This window comes from Megascapheus bottae, chromosome 10 (assembly GCF_031878675.1).
Source record: "Megascapheus bottae isolate mThoBot1 chromosome 10, mThoBot2.hap1, whole genome shotgun sequence".
In the NCBI taxonomy this organism is placed as follows: Eukaryota; Metazoa; Chordata; class Mammalia; order Rodentia; family Geomyidae; genus Megascapheus; species Megascapheus bottae.
The window spans coordinates 53902978-53925054 of record NC_143518.1 but is presented as its reverse complement, the minus strand read 5'-3'; the positions used below and the strand labels follow the sequence as shown (position 1 = coordinate 53925054).

General features: G+C 41.3%; 1 protein-coding gene across 1 annotated transcript; it reads left to right on the top strand.

The window, feature by feature from the left end:
• Positions 1-1154: 1154 nt before the first annotated feature.
• On the top strand, positions 1155-21122 carry Cd55 (CD55 molecule (Cromer blood group)). Its single transcript, XM_090341293.1, has 10 exons — positions 1155-1345; positions 1940-2125; positions 5172-5363; positions 5875-5974; positions 7869-7954; positions 9942-10133; positions 12819-12932; positions 14244-14327; positions 15970-15990; positions 20044-21122. Exons 1-10 carry the CDS (start codon positions 1213-1215, stop codon positions 20097-20099), a joined length of 1164 nt encoding a protein of 387 aa, XP_090197419.1. The 5' UTR covers positions 1155-1212; the 3' UTR covers positions 20100-21122.
• Positions 21123-22077: the final 955 nt, after the last annotated feature.

Genomic DNA, 22077 nt, shown 5'->3' with positions numbered 1-22077 from the left:
GCACACTCCTTGGGCTCTTCCCCGTGGACTTGCCATGTCGTGTGCTGCTTTTGACAGGGACAAACTGGAGGGGACGGCTAAAGGACTCACTGGAATCCCATTGTCACTCTGTGGTTTCTCAAACCTGGATGCACAGTGACATTTTGATCTAACTTGTCTGGGGTGCAGCTTGGGCCTCTTTTTCTTTTAAGGTCAGTTGTGTGATTCTATCGAGTGATCAGCCTGGATGATTATGGGCTATTTTTCAGGTCAGGGAATAACCTTCCTCTGGGAGTTCCTTTAGCTTTCTGGAGTACCGCTTTTTGCCAGTCTTCCCAGGTCTCAACCCTCACCCCCAAACCTAGAATAATCTCAAAGTGGAATGGAAAAAGTGTCCAGGTTGCAAAGAAAGCCATTCCCACACAAATGCGCTATCAACCATGATCTCTCCCTGCCTGATAACACCCAGAGCCCCTGTGGTTTTGTTAGTAGTATTGTGGCCTGAACTTGAGGCATCAAATTCTTCCTTGGCTTTTTCTTTTTTTTCCCCCCCACAAGGCTAAAACTTTACCAGGAGAGCCACACATTCCACACATTCCCTCCCAGTTTTTTGCCCCGGCTGGTTTTGGATCCAGGATCCTCAGACCCCAGCCTCCTGAGTGGCTAGGATGACAGCTGCAGGCCGGTGTGAGTCACCAGCTCTGGGCTCCACAAGACCTGGCCATACAGCCCAGACCGGGCCACCAACTCAGGTGCGAGCCCAGACCTGTTCTCTTGGGTCATTACCTCCTGGAAGGCGACCCATCCCGAGGAGGATTCTTCACCCCAGCCTAGCGGGGTCCTCCCCCGGCCGCAGCGGGAACCCCGACTCCTGCGGGGTGGGGTGGGGGTCCCCGGGGCCACTCCCCTCTCAAACGTCCACAGACCGACCTCGGCGCGGGTGAGGGGGGGACCCGAGGTCCCCGAGTCGGTCCCCGAAAGCCGGGTCTCCTGGGGGGCCTCGCTCAAGCCCGGGTCGGCCGCCCCGCCCCGCCCCGCCCCGCCCCGCCCCGCCGTGACTCCGAGCCCGGCCACGCCCAGGGCGCTCCGTTAACTGTCGGGGACCCGGCGGGCGGACGCGTTCCTCGGAGCGGCCGGTCCCCAGCACTCGGGCTCGGGCTCGCCCGCTCCTCCTTCCTGCCGGCGCCGTCCCCGCCGCGGTCTCCCGGTCCCTCGACCCCCCCGCCCAGCGCCATGAGCCGCGCGCGCCCGGGCGACCCCGCCGCGCTGCACCTGCCCGCCTGGCTGCCGCCGCTCCGGCCGCCGCCGCCGCTGCTGCTGCTGTTGCCGCTGCTGCTGCTGCTGCTGCGCCCGGTCGCCGTGCGGGGTGAGTGCGGGACCGGTTCGGCCACCGCGCCGAAGGGCGGGGGGCCCGGGAGGGGAGGCGTGAGCGTGGTCGTCAGGCTCGGTCGCTGCCGGCCAGGAAGGCTCGGGGCTCCCGCGGACGGGGTCCCTGGACGGGAGACCCGGAGACCGCGGCGGGGACGGCGCCCCGCCCCCGCCCCGCCCCCGCCCGGGCGGATTCTGGAGCGGCCACACCGGAGGACGCCCGGCCAGGGGGAGATCCGAGCGCCCCGGCCCGCCCCAGGCCAGGCGCGGTGCAGCAGTGGGTGTGGGCGAGTGGGTGTGTGAGCGTGTGTGTGGACGAGTGTGAATGAGTGTGAGTGTGTAAATGAGCGTGTGTGTGTGGATGAGTGTGTGCGGACGTGTCACCGCGCCCCGGCCGGCCGGGCTGCCTTATCTCGGGGGCCTGCAGCATCTGGGCAGCGGCCCAGCGAGGCGAGGCGGGGACCTCACTTTGGGGACTTTCTCCCGCCGCTCCCCCGCTCCGCTCTGCTCAGGCCTGCAGGGTCCTCCCGGGCGGGGTCCTCCCGGCGGGAGCCCCCTCGGCTGGGCTCAGGGTCTGCCCTTCCCTCCGCAGGTGACTGCGGCCTCCCCGCGCAGATCCCCCACGCCCAGCCCACCCTGGGGGACCTCAGGCGCTTTCCCCAGGGCCACACCGTGATGTACCGGTGCGACGAGGGCTTCCAGAAGGTTCCGGGCAGGCCCGACTCGGTGGTCTGCCTCCCCAGCAGCCAGTGGTCAGAGCTGGAGGAATTCTGCAACCGTGAGTTCCTTTCTTAAAAGAAGACAAGTCTGACGGGAAGCGAATGCACCTTCGTGGGGTTACTTTTATGCCTCTTTGCTGTGCCTGGTAATTGATAGTTCTCTAGCGTCATTAAACCCTAGGGTATTTCTGTGTTGGCACTACACCTGTCAGCTAATTGAAGGCACCGGCTTCCCAGAGCAGGCACTGCTGCCTTATGAAGCCTTCCTTCTGGACTGTTATGTCCCGAACAGATGCATAGAGAAAATAAGCAAGCAGGTATTATGTAGGGGAAAATTAGAGATGAATATATGCATGTATGTTGTATGTATGGACTAATAGAGAAAATAAACAATTATATACTCTATATAATATTATCATATATTATATAAAATATATTCATATACCTTGAGGGATCCAGGCTATGTCTCATTAAATCACCTTTTGTAAAGTCAGACTTAACAAATAGGAGGTCGTGTTTTTATTTTCTCTTTAGTTTTTGTGTGTGCCTATACTAAGGCTTATTACAAACACTCCTGGGCACTGTCCTTTAACTGTTTCGCTCAAGACTGACACGCTACCACTTGAGGTACCCTTTCATTTATGGCCTTTTGGTAGTAAATTGGTGATTCAGGCCTTGTGGACTTGCTACGCAGGCTGGTTTCAAACTACAATCCTCAGATCACAACCTTCTGGGCAAATATGTCTTGGGTGGCATTTTTCACCCCAAACTCTGTCTTTCCTTCAAATAGGTACACAACCCTACATTTGCTGATATATAGTTGTGCATATGTGGTGATGTGGCTGCTATCTGGACATTATACATCTAAGAAGTGTGGTAACATGCCGCATTATATGCCATAGTTTATTCCTCCTTTGCTACAAACCCTAACACATTATGGTATTGAATACCACAGGCAAACTTAATGGAATTACTCCCCATAACTGCAGACCTTATAAATATTGTGCATTTAGACTATGCTACATGTATTTACATTTTCTTCAATAATAAATTACCCTTAGCTTTCTTTAAAAAAAACCTTCATAAACTATTTATTTGTTAACTTTGTTTTTGAGCACTGTGTTGCCTGGACTGGCCTCTGATTCCTGAGCTGACATGATGTTCTGCCTCTGGGACTACAGGCTATCATGTCCAGCTTGATTGTTGAGCTAGCTGGGACAAAAAATAATCAAGACCCCCATCTTAGTTTAAAAAAATAAAAAGCAGTTAGGCATCCTGTGTGTGTGTGTGTATGTGTGTGTGTGTGTGTGTATGTGTGTGTATGTGTATGTGTGTATGTGTGTGTATGTGTATGTGTGTGTATGTGTGTGTGTGTATGTGTGTGTATGTGTGTATGTGTGTGTGTATGTGTGTGTATGTGTGTATGTGTGTGTGTATGTGTGTGTATGTGTGTGTGTATGTGTGTGTATGTGTGTGTGTGTGTGTGTGTGTGTGTGTTCCTAGCATAAGTAGGAAGATCCTGGTTCTGTCCATGTGCAAAGGTCCTTTGGAGTTGCAGCACTGGGGCTGTCATCTGTCAGCATGTTGCCTCTTTGGAAACACATGGAAGGCCTTCCCTGAAACTGACTTGCTGTTGAATCTATAGTATAGCCAATACAGAAACGGGCAACATGCACTCCTAAGAACATCCAGTATGATCGACTGCGAATGACTGATGTACTGCACTTCTCTAGGACTGGACACGCCGTGTTCAACTCCACCAGTGGTGCTGCTGCGTCCCTATGACAGCAACACTAGGTGATAGGAAATGGTTCAGCTCCGTCGTAAACTTACGGGAGCACCGATGTATACAGATGCGGTCCAGAATGGACTAACATCATTACGTGTTGTCCGCATGCAAGTAATAGAAACAGAAATTGTTCCTGCCTCGGAACAATTTGAATCAATGGGAACTTTAGAACATTTAGAAACTGACACATATACTTGTCTTTTCTTTTTAATCTGTCCATGACAGAATGTGATAGGTTGAAGTATGAGAGCCTTGCATAAAACACATGGAGTGTGTTTTCGAGTTTTATAATTGTCCCATAGGTTTACTTCATCTAACATTCCAAATACTCCTTGAGTTAAGCAGAGACTCGTCTCCTCATTTCTCTTGAGGAAAAGGCCCTGTCCCCTGATTTCACTTGAGGAAACTCCAAAAGGTAAAGAATGTCCTCAACATCAGCAGCATTTCTACAGGAGAGCCAAGGTCTAAGCGAGGGCCATTGAATGACCATACCGTTCTACTCCATCTGTCCCTTGTTTGCAGCTTGTACTTAGTTTATGTACAGAGTGTGTGTTTCTCTGATCCTTGCTCCTCAGAGGTGGTTTGGGTATTCAGTGAATTAGATGTGTTAGAAGTATTCAATAAATATTAGCTGCTACTATTACAATTATTATTGCTGTCCAATTACTCATTCTTATCCTTCCCTGTGCCACATGGTACTGAAGAATTCCTAGGCTAGCATCCAGGAACTAACATTATTCAGTCTCAGAACTGTGCCCTCGTGAGCACTGGTGGCTCACACCTACAATTGTAGCTATTCAGGAGGCTGAGATCTGAAGATCATTCTTCAAAGCCAGCCCAGACAGGAAAGTCCATGACATGTCCATGGCAGGACATGGAACTGTAGCTCAACTGGCAGAGTATTAGTTTTAAGCAAAAAAGCCCAGAGTTAGCACCCAGGCCCCGAGTTCAAGGCCCAAGACTGATTTAAAACACACACCCACACACACAGAGGCACACATACATACACACACACACACACACACACACACACACACACAGGCACACATGCAGGCACCCACACACGGGCACAAAACCAGGTAGCTTCATTGGATTACTTCTTTTGAAAAGTGGGACTAGTGACATATTAAATCTACTTTACAATGGCAGCTAGGACATGAATGTGTGTGTGTATGTGTATTAGATATACTGAAAATGCCATCGAGATACTTAAATACTACATATACATAAAGACATAAAAGGAGTGACATAAAGACCAGCTAATTAAACATACAAATGCATAAAATATTTTTGCTGTTTTTTGTTAATTCTCACAGGTAGCTGTAAAATTCCACCCAGGCTAAATTATGCATTTCTCAAAAAGGACTATAGCAAACAGAATTACTTCCCAATTGAGTCCACTGTGGAATATGAATGCCGGCCAGGGTACAGAAGGGACTTTTCTCAGTCAGAAACACTAACTTGCCTCCCAAGTTTAGAATGGAGCAAACCAACTGAATTTTGTCAAAGTGAGTATATATTTTTAAGTATTCCAGGTCATCTGGTGTTTGGAGAAAATATCTTTTTTCATCTGTGCTGGAACTCTCTATGTGGGTACTATTACTTAGAGTGATTCTTATACAATTCATTTTATTTTAAATCGGACAGACCAAATATTTATATGATAGGAATACTTATTCGCTCATAACTTTCATATTTACTTAGTCTGAGGTTACCTAAACTGACTATAGATTATAAATAGATTGCTCTAAAATTTTTCTACAAAATGAAGGCAAAATCAAAAAAGTCTAAGAATTAGAAATATCAATGATTTAGATTATGAATTAATACAAACACATATATATATACATATAGGTCTCAGCTATAGGTTTTTTCAGCTTTACTTACATATAATAAGCTAATAAAATTGTATAGGTATGTAATGTGATGCTTTTGTATACATATGGCTTGTAAAATGATTATATAGGGATTCAGTTTCACAGGTCATATCTTAATGAAAGTGTATTTTTCACCTTTTAGAAAGATCCTGTCCTAATCCTGGAGATATACAAAATGGTGCTATTGATATAAAAACGGACATATTATTTGGTTCATCCATCTTCTTTTCATGTAAAAAGGGGTAAGTTTTGTCATACTGAAACTGAGTTTTACACAAGAGGAAACAAATTGGAATTTCAGATGTAGGTTGCTGGTTATAAGACCAGCATGCACAGGCTTGCAGTGGGTAAAACAACCCAAACTTCAAAACAACCCAACTTCAAAGATGTTTTTATTCTAAGCTCATTTAACTTCATAAAATGGTGATGAAAGGAAAATTTTATGCCACCAGCTTCTCTAAGCTTATAGCTTAAGGATTAGTAAAGAAAAAAATGGGAGATATGTTGATGATGCTTACAGAAATAAGTCCTTCAAGTACTAAATATGAAACCAATCTTTGATTATCCTAATAAAGAATTTGTATCTGATTTAAATATATGCACACACACATATATATACACACATACACAATTAGGAGATATCATTGGAATATACATAATGTAATATCAAATATAAACATATATATTCCTCAGGTAATATTCTTCTATAGCTTTCTAAAGTCTTTATGTAAGATAAAGGAACTCACTTACTGAATAATATCCATGTCTCAAATACAATTGAAATTTTTCCATCCATTCTCTCATTTACTGTTGTAACTTTAATTCTGTGCTTTCACTGTCTCCGTATATTTGTCTGCTTCTCTCAACCTCTATATTCTTTATTAAATAGAAATAGTAGTCACTTCTCTCATATTAGTAAGAAATACCAGTTGGATCACTAATCTAATGTCTAGAAAATACTTTGAACCCTTTAAATATAGTCACGTTCTATTGTTCTACTTAGCTTGTATTAATTTGTGTGTATATGTTGGTACTGAGGCTTAGACTCAAGCTTTTCACTTTGCTCAGCTTTTTCACTCATAGCTGGCACTCTGCCACTTGAGCCACGCCTTCAGTTCTGCACATTGTTGGCTAATTACAGATAAATGTGTCTCTGGTTTCTGTAGGGCTGACTTTGAACTACAGCCATCAGATCCCAGGATCTCTTGAAGAGCTAGAATTACAGGCATGAAGCATGGGAGCCTGGCAGTTACTAATCTTCTACAACTCAGAAATATGAGATATTTGTTCACAAATGATATCTACATCGTTAAAATTTTTGATAGTCCTGGGGCTTGAACTCTGGGGCCTAGGTACTATCCCTGAGCATCTTTTGCTCAAGGCTAGTGCTATACCACTTGAGCCACAGCACTACTTCTGGCGTTTTCTGTGATTAATTGAAGACAAGAGTTTCACAGTCTTTCTTGCCAGGGCTGGATTTGAACTGTGATCTGCAGATGTCAGCCTCCTGAGTAGCTAGGCATGAGCTGCCTGTGCTCGGCCTAAAATTTTTATTTAGACTTCTATGTTTTCTAGTATATACCACCTGCAAATGTTCTTTGCCAGTCCTGGGCCCTGAACTCAGCACTGTCCTTGGGCTTTCTCAAGGCTAGAGCTCTACCACTTGAGCCACAGCACCACTTCTGGCTTTTTTTCTATATATGTGGTACTGAGGAATCGAACCCAGGTCTCTGTGCATGCTAAGCAAGCACTCTACCACTAGGCCATATTTCCGACCCAGCCTTATAGACTGTTATCAAATATCATTTTGTCTCCATCTACTGGTATATTGTATATTTTACTATGATATACTGAAGAATTTGACAAAAGTCAAATATAAGGAAACATACTTACACTGATTTTTTTTCCAGTCCTGGGGCTTGAACTCGGGGCTTGGACACTGTCCCTGAGGGTCTTTTGTTTAATTCTAGCACTCTACCACTTGACCACTTGAACCACAGAACCACTTCCAGCCTTTTCTGATTGTGTGGTACTGAAGAATCAAACCCAGGACTTCATGCATGCTAGACAAGCACCCTACCACTAAAGCCACATTCCCAGACCTTAAAACTGATTTATCTCTCCTTTTTGTTTTAGGTTTAATTTGGTTGGTGCCTCTTCTAGTTACTGTGTTCTGGCAGATAACTCTGTTGAGTGGAGTGATCCATTGCCAGTGTGTGAGGGTAAGTTTTTTATAAAAGTCTAAGCACTTGTGGGGCTAATGCGTCAGAAACAAAGGGCTTCCTGCTGGTTTAGAATTTTCACTGTATACAATTGTAGTATTCTTACTTTTGGTGTTGTGTATGCTGATAGTGGGGCTGGAACTCAGGACTTCATATTCTCACTTGGCTTTTTCCACTCAAGACTGATGCTCTACCACTTAAATCTCACCTCCAGTTCTGGCTTCTTGCTCATTCATTGGAGATGAGAGTCTCAAGGACTTTTCTGCTCAGGCTAGCTTTGAATCAGGATCGTCATATCTTAGCCTCCTGAGTAACTAGGATTATAGATGAGCCGCCAGTGCATGGCTCCCTTTTCCCTCTTAAAGCTTGGTATAACTTAGGCATAAGTATTCCTTATCACATACATAATCCACACTCACTAGTGTAGCACTTGAGGCTGGCCAGGGCCTGTCTACACTTCCATGTTTGTCTCTCACTTTCACAATTAATCCTATAGCCAAACAGGCTATGAGTGCTTTTTCATATACCTCATGCCTTCACTATTCCTTATGTGTATGTCCCATTGGGAATATCCTTTCACCCCTTCTCTGGTTTGCTACATTCTCTTCAACAAGAGTTGATTCTCCTTGTTCTTTAGGAAGATTTTCCAGCCTGGTTAATATCCTTTCTTTCTCCAATACTACTTGCATATGTATGTGATAATCCATTCCTTTTGCACTAGATCTTATGGTACAGAAACTTCCTCATTCACTTTTGCACTTCTGTTTATAGAAAAATGCCTAGGGGGGCCAGGAGTTTGGCCTAGCATGAACAAAGACCCAGGTTCGATTCCTGGGTAACACATACATAGAAAAAGCTGGAAGTGGTGCTGTGGCTCAAGTGGTAGAGCTCTAGCCTTGAGAAAGCCCCAGGGCAGTGCTCAGGCCCTGAGTACAAGCCCCAGGACTGGCAAAAAAAAAAGAAAAAAAGAAAAATGCCTAGGATGTATTCAGTGCTCCAAAATGTTTTGACAAAACCGAATGCATGAGCCATTGGTGGCTCCCACCTAAAATCCTTGCTACTCAAAGCCAGCCCAGGCAGAAAATTCCACGAGTCTCTTATCACCAGTGAACCACCGGAAAAGCATGAGCAGCACTGTGTCTCAAAGTGGTAGAGCACTGCAACAAAACTCAGGGACAGTGCCCAGACCCTGAGTTCAAACCCCATAACCAGTAAAATAAATAAACAACCCATGGGTGGCATAAATAGACTCTGTACACCTGAATTTAGTGTCAGTCCAAGTACTTTGTTCTTAGATTGATTAATGGCCTAAAATTACTTTTGAAATTTGGTAATATTGCACTGGTCCTTCACTTGATGCCATTGAATTTGAGGCATCTGCTTGGATTTGTTTTAAAAACTCAGCTGCTTAATATGATTTATCTTGAATAAAAAGCTCCATACTTTAATAAGTCCTAAGAAAAAATACTTCACCATGTAGGTGAAAATACAGACCTTGTTGTCTATACTTCTTCTTCAAGCACGCCCTGAAGTTCCCAATTCCTTACCTTTGGCATTGTTGTTCCATGGGCTGAAGAATAAACTCTCCATTTCCTAGCTTGTCTAGAATGAAGGCTACATCATAGTCTTACATTTAAGTTCTATCACCTTCCTGACATCATCCTCAACTTCTTGTTTTGACCTCTAAAATCCAGCAGCATTTACCTTTCCTCACAGCAGTTTGATATGTGTCACATGTAACCTTAATTGTGATTTTCTGTTTTACCTAAGTATTCTAAATCTTATATTTCTATGAATCGGTCTCTATTTTATCATCTGTGTTCTACTACATTGGCCTTCAAACCTCCCCAAATGCTGTCTATTGCTTAATAGCTAGTTCTAAGCATCCCTTCCTGATAAATTCTGAGCAGTAATATCTTCTAGTCTTTATTTGTAAAAACACAATAGCAGTTTTATTCAGTTAAAAGATGTTGTCTTTCTTTTTAAGAAATTTATTGTCCAAAACCACCAGCAATTGAGAATGGGATAATTCTAGAGGAGAGTGACACTTATACATATACCCAGACTGTAAGATATGACTGTATTAAAGGCTACGTCTTGGTTGGAAATAGCTCCCTTTACTGTGATATCAATGATGATGACCACGGAGAATGGAGCAGCCCCCCACCTCAGTGCAGAGGTAATCAGTTCGCCTAGTTTTATTTTTATGTTATTTATTTCACCCTTAGGTCTATATTTGGACTATAGCTATCCCAAGAATGTTCTGATAAATTAATGTAAAATGTATACAAACGCATATTTTCATTTATTGTGAGGCACAATTTTTCACTAGGGTCTCAATGGGATCTATTGCCTAGATCAACACATGCAAAAAGAATCTCTATGTCGGGGCTGGGAGTGTGGCCTGGTGATAGGGTGCCTGCCTAGCATTCAGGAAGCCCTGGGTTCAATTCCTCGGTACTACATGCACAGAAAAGGCTGAAACTTGTGCTGTGGCTCAAGTGGTAGAGCACTATCCTTGAGAAAACTCAAGGACAGTGCTCAGTCCCAGGACTGGCAAAAACAAGAATATATGTAAATTTGTTTAAATACATTTATTTAAATAGATACAATTTTATTTGAGACATGTTAAGCTATATCTAATGTGTTAGGAAAAGATAATGGTGAAAGAGAAAAGACAGGAAGGATGAGTGAAGAACTAAAAAGAAAAAGAAGAGGAGAGAGAAATAGAAACAGATCAAAACCTTATAAAAGGCCATGAGTGTTTTCCAAAACTGATTAGCTTCAAGTAGTTCTCTTGATACTCACCAGAATAAAAAGCACTTAGGACCCAAAAAAATTACCTCAAAGGAGTAGCAATAAAATTTAATCGCTGACTTCTCAACTAAACAAACCAAGGTAAGGAAATCACTGCTTGTGTTGAATTCTATACCAAATGAATATGTCCTTCAAAACTAAATGAAAAATAAGATGTATTCAAAAAAAAGCAGAGGGAATTTGCAGAACAGGTTTCATGAAAACCTAAGGTAATTCTTCAAATAGAATGAAAAGAATCCCATGCCACAACATTGAAATGCAAGAAGAAAAGAAGAAAACTGAGGTTTTTAAAAAAATTTTTAAATTGTAATTAATAGAAGGGTTACATTATATTCACCAGATAGAGGTGTATTACTTCACAAACACTGATACCCTTTCTCATGACATGGTCCCCATTTCCCTCCCCCCCACCCCCGCTCTTTTTGATTCCCCCCCTTCCCTATCTAATTTCAAATAACCAATTAAACACATATAAAATATATCAGATAACAAGGTGAAATATTGTAACAATATGATATAACCAAGGGATAGTAAAAGGGATAAGAGATAACATAGTACATTAAAGACAACAATCACTCATTATATGGCTTTTGTTTCTTTATCCTGGAGGTCCTTACATTTAGTGTCATACTCTTTGGCCTTATGTCTCTAGATTTTGTTTTATTGTAAATCTCTGCTAGGAGAGCCCAAGGTTTCTACTGAATTTGACAAATGAGGAAGACTCTTGGGCCTATGTTCCTTTGAGTCTGGCTTACTTCACCTAATATGATTTTTTCTAAGTCTTTCCATTTCCTAACAAATGGGGCGATGTCCTTCTTTCTGACAGCAGCATAGAATTTCATTGTGCATAAATACCACATCTTGTTGATCCACTCATCAACTGAGGGACATCTGGATTGGTTCCATATCTTTGCTATGGTAAATAGTGCTGCAATGAACATCGTTGTGCTAGTGGCTTTAGTATGTCCTTGTTTCTGGACAATTGGGTAAATGCCAAGTAGTGGAATTGCTGGGTCATAGGGGAGCTCTATGTTTAGTCTTTTGAGAAACTGCCATACTGCTTTCCATAGTGCAATGCTGAACGAGTTTACACTCCCACCAACAGTGTAGTAGTGAACCCTCCTGGCCACACCCCCTTGAGGAGTGTTTTTTTTTGTTTTTTTTTTTTTTGGCATCGTTTTAAATTATCTACAAGGGAGTTTTAAGTCAACATGTGTATTTGTGTAAGTAGTACATCATTTAAAATTAATTATTTAGTGTATGTGCTGGCATGAGGTCTTCCACTCAGGGCTTGGGCACTGGCTTTGAGCTTTGTTGCTCAAGGCCGGTGCTTATCTTCTTGAGCCTTAGCTCTATGTCTAGCTTTTTACTTTGAACTATATAGAGAATGTAAATGTGAAATAGAAAAACATATGAAATAGCAAAAAAATGTGAAAACAGAAGGTGATAGATACAATTTGTAAGTTATAATGGTTTAGAAATACCAAAAAGTTACAGTCATCTCCATAATTGCACTACAACCCACAGGATTATAACTATATATAAGGCATAGAAAGGATTTCCTTTAAAAAGGAAGAAGCCAATAGTAAAGAAGATGATGTCACACAGAACAGCTGAAAATAAAGAACAGAACAATAAACTGTAGAAAAGTAAATGAAAAATAATGCAACTGTATTAATATCATTATGTAAGACAATTTAAGACAAGACATTTAATCTGAAAACTCTATGCACTTGAAAAAGAATAGCTCCTGTGGATGTGTAGCAAGATTGGACCCGAAAGAAAATTGGACCAATGCAGGGTCATAGCAAGGCCATTCCACATGTCTATTTCAATATTATAAGTTTATATAAGTCTACTACAAGTCTACTTTAGTATCCTATAGTTATTATGAACACAAACATGATGTAGCATTTAACTCTTTCTGAAATAATAAGAGGCATTTGTGTGAAATAAGATAGCCACAGAGAGCAAGCAATAGTTAAGAAGAGCTTAACCCATCCAGCAAAATTGACCTCAGTATTTCATTAACTTTTCTTTTCCACAGAGAAATCTTCACCTACCCAGGTCCCACTCACCCCTCAGAAGCCCACCATGGTAAAAGTTCTAACGACAGGAGCCCCACAGACACACCAGAAGCCTACCTCAGAGAAAGTTCCAGGTACAGAGGCCCTACCATCTCCTCAGAAGCCCACCAGAGTCAAAGTTCCAACTACAGACATCCCACCAAGTCCTCAGAAACCTACAAAAGTAGACACTCCAAATCCATCAGCCCCACCAACTGCTCAGAAACCCACCGCAGGGAGTGTTCTACCTGCAGAAGGCCCAGCAGCTCCTCAGAAACCAAGCACAGTACACGCGCCAACGCCAGTAGACAAACCAACTGCTCAGAAACCCACCACAGGGAGTGTTTCAGATACAGAAGTTACACCTGCTCCTCAGAAACCTGCAAAAGTAGACATTCCAACACTTCCACCAACTCCTCAGAAACCTGCAAAAGTAGACACTCCAACAGTCCCACCAACTCCTCAGAAACCTGCAAAAGTAGACACTCCACCAGTCCCACCAACTCCTCAGAAACCTACAAAAGTAGACACTCCAACAGTCCCACCAACTCTTCAGAAACCTACAAAAGTAGACACTCCAACAGTCCCACCAACTCTTCAGAAGCCCATCACAGTAACTATTCCAGATATAAATGTTCCATCAACTCCTCAGAAACCTACAAAAGTAGACACTCCAACAGTCCCACCAACTCCTCAGAAACCTACAAAAGTAGACACTCCAACAGTCCCACCAACTCCTCAGAAACCTGCAAAAGTAGACACTCCAACAGTCCCACCAACTCTTCAGAAGCCCATCACAGTAACTATTCCAGATATAAATGTTCCATCAACTCCTCAGAAACCTACAAAAGTAGACACTCCAACTTTCCCAAGGCCTCAGAAACCTACAAAAGTAGATGATCCAACGCCATCAGTCCCACCAACTCCTCAGCAGCCCACCACAGTACACAATCCAACTCCATCAGTTCTACCAACTCATCAGAAACTCACTACATTGAATACTTCAGATATAGAAGGCCAACCAACTCCTCAGAAACCTATCAAAGTAGATGATCCAACTCCACCAGTCTCACCAACTCCTCAGAAAGCCACCACAGTAAATATTTCAGATGCAAAAGTCTCATCAACTGCTCAGAATCCCACTACATCTAACAACTCAGCCACCAAGGTAACAGCTCAGACATCCCTCACACCAAAGGCTCTGTCTACAAACGCCCCTTTAGCGGGCCACAATACCAACAGCACTGCTTCTGCCACACAGACCACACCAACAACCCAAAGATTTGCCACAGCAAAAGCTTCATTTACACAGAGGCCTCCAGCAACACACAAGGCCACAACTTCACAGGTACCCATGACTAAGAGTCTCCAAATCACACAACGACTCACCTCTGCTCGTATTACAGCAACACACCACGCACCGGGTTCCAGGACAACTATGGGTTTTCATACAACAAAAACCTCTAAGGGGACAAAAATGTCTACTTCAGGTCAGTTGGCCTTATGCAGGTTTCCTTTGCATAGATCTAAGCCTGAGGCTTCTGATAGCTTGGGGTTGTTTGGTTTGGTTTGGTTTTTATCTGAACTTCAAAAGGTTCTACAAGGGGTTTATAATTTAACATGACCATCTGAACATCCAGTACTCTTTTTTGTTGTTGTTGTTTTACCCCCTGGTCTTGGGGCTTATAATCAAGGCCAGGGTATTGTCCTTAAGCTTTTTTACTCAACTCGATCCACAGCTCTACTTCTGGCTTGTTGTGCTGGTAGGTGGAGATAAGATTCATTCAATGTTTCTTCCTGGGATGGCTTCATATTTGAACTGAAATCCTTAGATCTCAGACTTCTGAATAGCTAGACATACTGGCATGAGCCACTGGCACATTTCTTGCTCAGGATCACTCCTTTCTCTCCTATCCTTTCTGCCCCTTCACCACCGATGGGGAGAGGAGCAGTGGGAAATTCCACATTCCCTGCTTCCTCTATCACGTATGTATGTACACTGAGTATTCTCATTGTATGGGACCCCCCCTGGTTTTCACTCATTTACGTCCTTTCTACTCTCCCCCCACAACTTCCAATCTCATTTCAGCTTCCTGATACTGATTTTCTTAAACTGTTAAGGGTTAAAAAGACTTACTCCAGAGAGTTTGACTATAGTATATACGATGCTTTAGGCAGCTAAACTGTGTATGTAATTGTATTCTTCTCTGTGTGTTTTACCTGAAAAATGGCTTTGGGGGAGGTCTAAGATCGATACGAGAGAAAACAATGGTTTCCCATGTAGTACCACTGGCCTCCTACTCTTGATTCTCAGGCCTCAGCCTTCAAAGCTGGGAATATGGTGTAGAGCCCATGTTCATTTGATCCTTTCTCGACAGGTTCTTTAAACTTACTTCCTTTTTCTTTTTGTCAATCATGGGGCTTGAACTCTAGCCTAGAAGCTGTCCCTGAGCTCTTCAGCTCAAGGCTACCACCGTACCCCTTGAGTCACAGCCCCACTTCCCCTTTTCTAGTGATTAATTGGAGGTAAGAGTCTCACATTCTTTAGTGGCTGGGCTAGCTTTGAACGTCGATCCTCTTATCTTAGCCTCCTGAATAGCAAGGATTACAGGTATGCACCTCCAGTGCCAGGCTCTTTAAACTTATTTCTTACCAGCAAGTTTTAGAATCAGTTTTAGCTTGGTATTCAATAACTGTTTTAATTAAAGCTTATATTGCTGCTGCAACAGATCCCTAGCAATGGGGTGCTGTTTTAAGTGTAGAATTGCTGTTCTTAGTTCTTTCACACATTCTCTTTTAGTAATGAAAATATGAGCTTTTTAAAAATCTTTACAGTGTCGGCCAGGAGTTTGGCCTAGTGGTAGAGTGCTTGCCTAGTATGCACAAAGACCCAGGTTCGATTCCTCAGTACCACATACGTAGAGAAAAGCTGGAAGTGGTGCTGAGGCTCAAGTGGTAGAGCTCTAGCCTTGATAAAGTCCAAGAACAGTGCTCAGGCCCTGAGCTCAAGCCCAGGACTGGCAAAAAAAAAAATCTTTACAGTGTCATTTACTGATGCATATCTATATTAAGTTTCTAGCAAATGAATGAAAATTTAACATTTTTTTTTTGTTTGTCATTCTTGCCTTTTAGGTGTTGCCAATTATTTACATGGTAAGTTTGGCTTTCGGGCAGTTAAAAGAAATTGCCATCACTGTGGGATGTACAATCCATATTCCTGGAAGAGAATATTATCTTTTAAGTGTCTTAGGAAAACTGTCAAAATGCAGTGTTTATGGGTACCTAAGAGGAAGCAGATGAATGCATTTTATCATCCTGTGCTGTGGACACCCACAGGAACTGGATATATTTCCAGGCATACCCCACCATGTTCCTGTTCCAAGGTGATGTGGGGACAGCTTCGGGTCTTTTGGCCAATCAGTGGAGTAGTATTACATGCTCGTTGTCTCAGTACCTCCTTCTAGGGACTTCCAGAAACACAAAAAGGAAAAGAGCTCTTTCTATTTCTATCCTCAAGTGTTTCATCATTAATCATAAACTGCTCCCTAACCGTTTTTAGATCTCTGTCTGATCCCCAATGAGACAAAGAATATTCCTATTGATTTTGTCTTTTTTCTTTCTCTGTTAGCCATGTGAACAAAAGTTTGTTACAAGAGACTATTCTGTTGTTGTAGACACGAGGCCTTATGTGTGTTGTGATTTCTTCTAGCATTTACTGATGTCTTGTTCTTTAACCATGAATATATTATTTGAGGTTATGTGTTACCAAGATTTGTAAATTCCACGTCAGGAGTTTGGCCTAGTGATAGAGTGCTTGCCTAGCATGCACGAAGCACTGGGTTCAATTCCTTGGTACCACGTGCACAGAAAAAGCTGGCAGTGGTGCTGTGGCTCAACTGGTAGGGTGCTAGCCTTGAGAAAGCTCAAGGACAGTGCTCAGGCCCTGAGCTTAAGCCCTGGGACTCACAAATTTTTTTTTTTTAGTAAACTCCCTAAGGAAGATGGTAAGAAAAATATCTGTTAAGGGAAAAGTATCTAAGGGACCCACTGAAAAATAATATCCAATAGGAAATACACTTTTATTTAAAAGTGTTGCCTTTTCATTTATCACTTATCAGTGCAATCTCGATATGTCGTATTCATGAATTAGCCAAAAGGCAATAAACCTGGAAACAGTATTTTGTCACTATTTTTTTTACTGTTACCTAATATGGTTATTATTTTTTTTTAATCTAAAGACTTGTCTTGAGAAATTCCAACAGTTGGAATTCAATTTGTTTATTCTATATTTTAAATAGAAATAAATGTATTCTAAATGAAAAAAAATCTCATTAATGATTTAATAGTCACACAAGTAACGAATTTAAAAGGTGAATTTTCACCTTTAGTGAAAGTATAATGCATGTTTGTGTGTTTGTTGTTTGTTTATCAGTACTGGAATTTGAACTCACAGCCTTATAAGTTTCTACAACTTGAGATACACCCTAACTCCTTTTCTTTTAATTTTTTAGATAAGGTCTCATGCTTTTGCCCTGTTCAGCCTTGGCTAGAAATCTTACTACTTCTTCCTTAATAGCTGGAATTACAGATATAAATTACCACAATATTTTATTATTACTTTATATATTTTGTAGTGCTAGACCCAAGGTCTAGGCAAGAACTCTACTACTAAGCTACATACCCAGACAGAACTGCTTTTTTTTTCTCCTTAAAGCTCTTTAGGTATATGTCTATGATTATTAGAAAACTCTCTTCAGAGTGCATGTTTATTCTTTTTTTTTTCAAGTCCTCGGCTTGGGCTCAGGATCTGAGCACTGTCCTTGGGTTTTCTCAAGGCTAGAGCTCTACCACTTGAGTCACAGCACCACTTCTGGCTTTTTTCTATGTATGTGGTACTGAGGAATCAAACCCGGGTCTTTGTGCGTGCCAGGCAAGCACTCAACCACTAGGCCCTATGTTTACTCTTAAAACCGGCATAATCATAACATATTTTGGGGAGGGTCTTATAAGACATAAGCCATAGGTCTGACCTTGGTTTGAATGTGGCATTCTCATCTAGCAGATCTTCTTCCCAACAGATTATAAGACATTTTCACCATCTCAATTTTATTATTTATGAGAGGCAGACCGTAACTCCTATTTAAAGTCATTGACATTTTAGTGGGATAATGGGTGGGAAACTCTAGTCCAATGCCAAAAGCTGAATCATTGTTCTTTTGAGAAGTTAGAGCATGTAGTCACTGGTGTTTTCCTAAGACACACACACCTCCCCACACCAATACCCCTCCACACACACACATGCTACTGCAATAAATAAAACAGTTCCATATTCAGGAGATATTTTTATGTGCCCTATGTGTTAAGTATGGTATTCCATTCCTATTATTGTAATACTTGAATGTAGCATTTATTCCCCCTTTTTAAGCTCAGACAACTGTAGTTTCATTCAATTTTTAACTAATAAGGCCACAGAACTAGGGTAAATAGTAAACAGAGACCAATGACTAGTCTCTAGTCTTTAGTTCTGGGCACTTAAAAGGATTCCTTTCATACTGATGGGGCAAGAGAGTGCACAATCAAGACAATGGAGAAGGTAGCCTTGATTTTTCTACTTATAAAAAAATGGAAGAAATACAGAGACAGAAAATCCAATGGACAGGGCAGGACATGTGGCTCAGAGGAAAGAGGCCGAGTCTACACTCATGGATATGAAAATAAAGGTTTATGTGATCATATTCTTTTTCCCTCCACAAGTCTTTTTCTAATCATGTGATTTCACTTATCCACAAGCTCTTTATTCTGTTTTCTGAAGTATGCTTCTAAGCAAAAACCAAACCTATCTGCATCTTTTTTTGTCCTTTCTTTCCTTCTTGTTCTTTGTTTGTTTAAGTGGGAGGCTGGGACTCAGTTCCTGACATGTTGGCCCACTGGCTAGTGTTCTACCAAGTGAACCATACCTCTGAACCCAAAAGGTGGTTCGTTCTTTTTCTTTTTTCTTTCCTTCCTTCCTTCCTTTCTTCCTTCCTTCCTTCCTTCCTTCCTTCCTTCCTTCCTTCCTTCCTTCCTTCCTTTTTCTTTCCTTTTCTTCCTTCCTTTTCTTTTTACTTTTCTCTCTCTCTCTCTCTCTTTCTTTCTTTCTTTCTTTCTTTCTTTCTTTCTTTCTTTCACCTTCTTAGTCTTATCACATGGACAACATTCCTACTTTTGCTAGATATACAGGTATGACTTCTTTGAAGTGACTTGGAAAGTCCACATTTCTTTAGGAAGGCAGACAACACTGATTCAGTGAATACCAGTTCTTGCAGACAGAATTCTGACTTGGGTTTTGGAGAATGGAAATGATTCTCTCTCTCTCTCTCTCTCTCTCTCTCTCTCTCTCTCTCTCTCTCTCTCTCTCTCTCTCTCTCTCTCTCTCCATATATATATATATATATATGTCCATAGATAGAGAGCTGCTAGATAGCTAAGATTATAGGCATGAGCCACTGTCACCTGGCTGGCATTTTTCAGACTTTTTGAAAATGTAGATTAGGGCCTAAGAACAAAATACAAAGAAGAGAGAATACATCGGGGATTAATGAGAATGCTTTCAGTAGACAATCTGCATCATGAGACAGGGTTGGCCTATAGTATTTGTTTCTCCTTTTGTTTGATGACCTTTAAACTTTCTAATGCTTAGGATATTTTACAACATATGTTGTTATTTTTTTAAGTCATGTTTAGTGTGTGTGTGTGTGTGTGTGTGTTTAATTGGAGATAAAAGTCTCATAGAATTTCCTACCCAGACTGGCTTCAAATTGTGATTCTTAAAGCTCAGCTTCCTGAGGTTTGATTTTCTTTCTTCCTTCCTTCCTTCCTTTCTTCCTTCCTTTCTCTTTCTTTCATATGCTTTCTTTCTCTTTCTTTCACATACTCCTGTTTGCTAACTAGAGACTTCTCATTAACCTGTAATCTGAAAGGACCATACATGACTCTACCTCCTGACTACTAAGTCTACAAAATTAAAAACTAACAGCTTTAATTGTTCCTATGGCTATTAATCTATACATACAGCACAATGTCCATAGTCTAACTTACTAATTTTACATGTTTGGCTCCCCTAACAAGTCAGTTCTTTATGTTGGATCACATAGCAACTAAAAAATTAGTATTTATCATTAGTAAATGAAATTATTTTTATCTTGACTGTTTTTTTTTTACTTTCAGGACACACATGGGTCACACTGACAGTTTTGCTTGTGATGCTAGTAATCCTTGGCTAGCTGACCTAGCAAAGAAGAGCCCAGAAGAAAGTGCACACGACGACAGAGAATATTTGTAGTTTGTTAGACCGTTTGGAGGAGAGGATATAATAAATGCAATAGTTCTCTTTGTGTTACACGTTACCGTTGTCTGTAAGGTATGTGAGGAGTGGCAATGAAGTGAGGAAAAACGGAATGGTCTGGAATCCCATCCTCAGTGGATCAAAGGCCTCTTGAAAATAGAACTCTCTAGAACTAGAGATGTGGCTCACGTGGTAGCATGCCAGCCTGGTTGGAAGTAAACCCCACAGAATGGGAAGAAATCACTTTTAAAAGTGGAAGAAAGGGGAGAGACCTATGCTTAGAATAGGAGCATGAACAAATGAATTTTGTTTTGTTTTTAACTAGATGTGTAATGTTACTTTTACTTATAAAGAAAACAAAAACTACAGTAGTTCACAAAAAGAAAAAATAATGGAATCTAGTCCCCTCTTAAACATTGCCAAGAAGAAATGAATCACATTCTAAGACAGCCTTTGAGCTGGATGACATTTTCTTCTCTACTTATTCCATTAAGATGAGTCCAAATGGGTTGGAGAGAACAAACAACATGGTAATGAGTCAGGACTATTGGGTTTGTTTCCCTTAGTGTTTGCCCAAGGAAGAGTACATGGTGAGAAACTAATGTTTTTGTTGTTATTGTTACACAAACATAATAAACCAGGAATTCATCCCCCTGTTATAAAAATAAATGAGCTGCAGTTTTGTTCTCAGGATAATCCTTTTCCCACTTTGTTCTTGTTTTCTCCAGTAAGACAGTCTTATGAAAGGTGTCTTCCTTACAACATAAAGGGTTCTGTAATTCTCAAGTGAGATATTCCTAACCAAATTGTAAATCTTGTTCTTTTGTAATATTCAGATTAATTTATTTTTTATTTATGTCAGTGAATAGTTTGGTTTTACATGTATAAGGAGAAGATTTCAAGAAAACTATGTAAAGAAATATTTATTTTTCCCTAAATAGAAATAAATAATCATACTTTTCGTCTTGTGTAGTATTGGAAACTTATTTTCTTAAATGTGAACATTTTATTTCCCTATATGAGGTCCTCTTCTTGCCTCTTCTAAGTAGTTCAGGATAATATCCTTGTCTTCATGTGAATTGTTTTTAGTTACTTTTAAAATATATTATATATAATATACTTACTCAGGCATGTCATACCCTCTCCTATTTTAGTGTTAACATCATTTATTGTGTTCCAAAATGGCAATCACATTCATTTCTAAATTCTTAATATATTGTAATTTTTCCAGTTATAGTTTGTGAGACCAGAACATTCACATAATTAGGTTAACAATGATAGTCCTGTTACACTGATTGACAACAGTGATCCATTTTGGCAACAGATCCATTTTGTTGTTCTTAGTGGTAAACAAATCCCATGTGTTTCATGACATTTCACTATGAATACTTCACCATATTTCTGATAATAAGGAAATGTTTCTATTTAACCACAGTCATCACAATGAGCAAGATCAACAAGTTTCTAATATTAGTTTCTAATCTTTTCTAATAGCTTCTAGTATTAGGAAAGAGACCCATCTACTCACGCTTTCATTTGTTAAATATGAGGGCTTACTTTCCCTATCCTGTAATAGCCTGGGCCTGCCCTGATTCAGATATTCAGAAAAATTTCTGTTTCCACTATGTGCAGTGAAACATTCCAGGCCTTGGAGTGCCCAAAGTAACAGCACAATGCCATCACGATGCTTATGTCCAACAGGACGACCAAGAATATACTTACTGATAGAAAGAACGTAGCAAATGAGAGTGGGTTAAATACTCTGAAATTCAAATTTCTGTGATGAGCAATTGAAATTTTCCAGAACACATAAGGATCTGTTTCATGAGGCGAAACATTCCAAACTTCACAAAGTATAATCTCATAGAAGAGCTTGCCTTGGAGACTATAAAACTCATCCTCATAAAAAGCAGGCT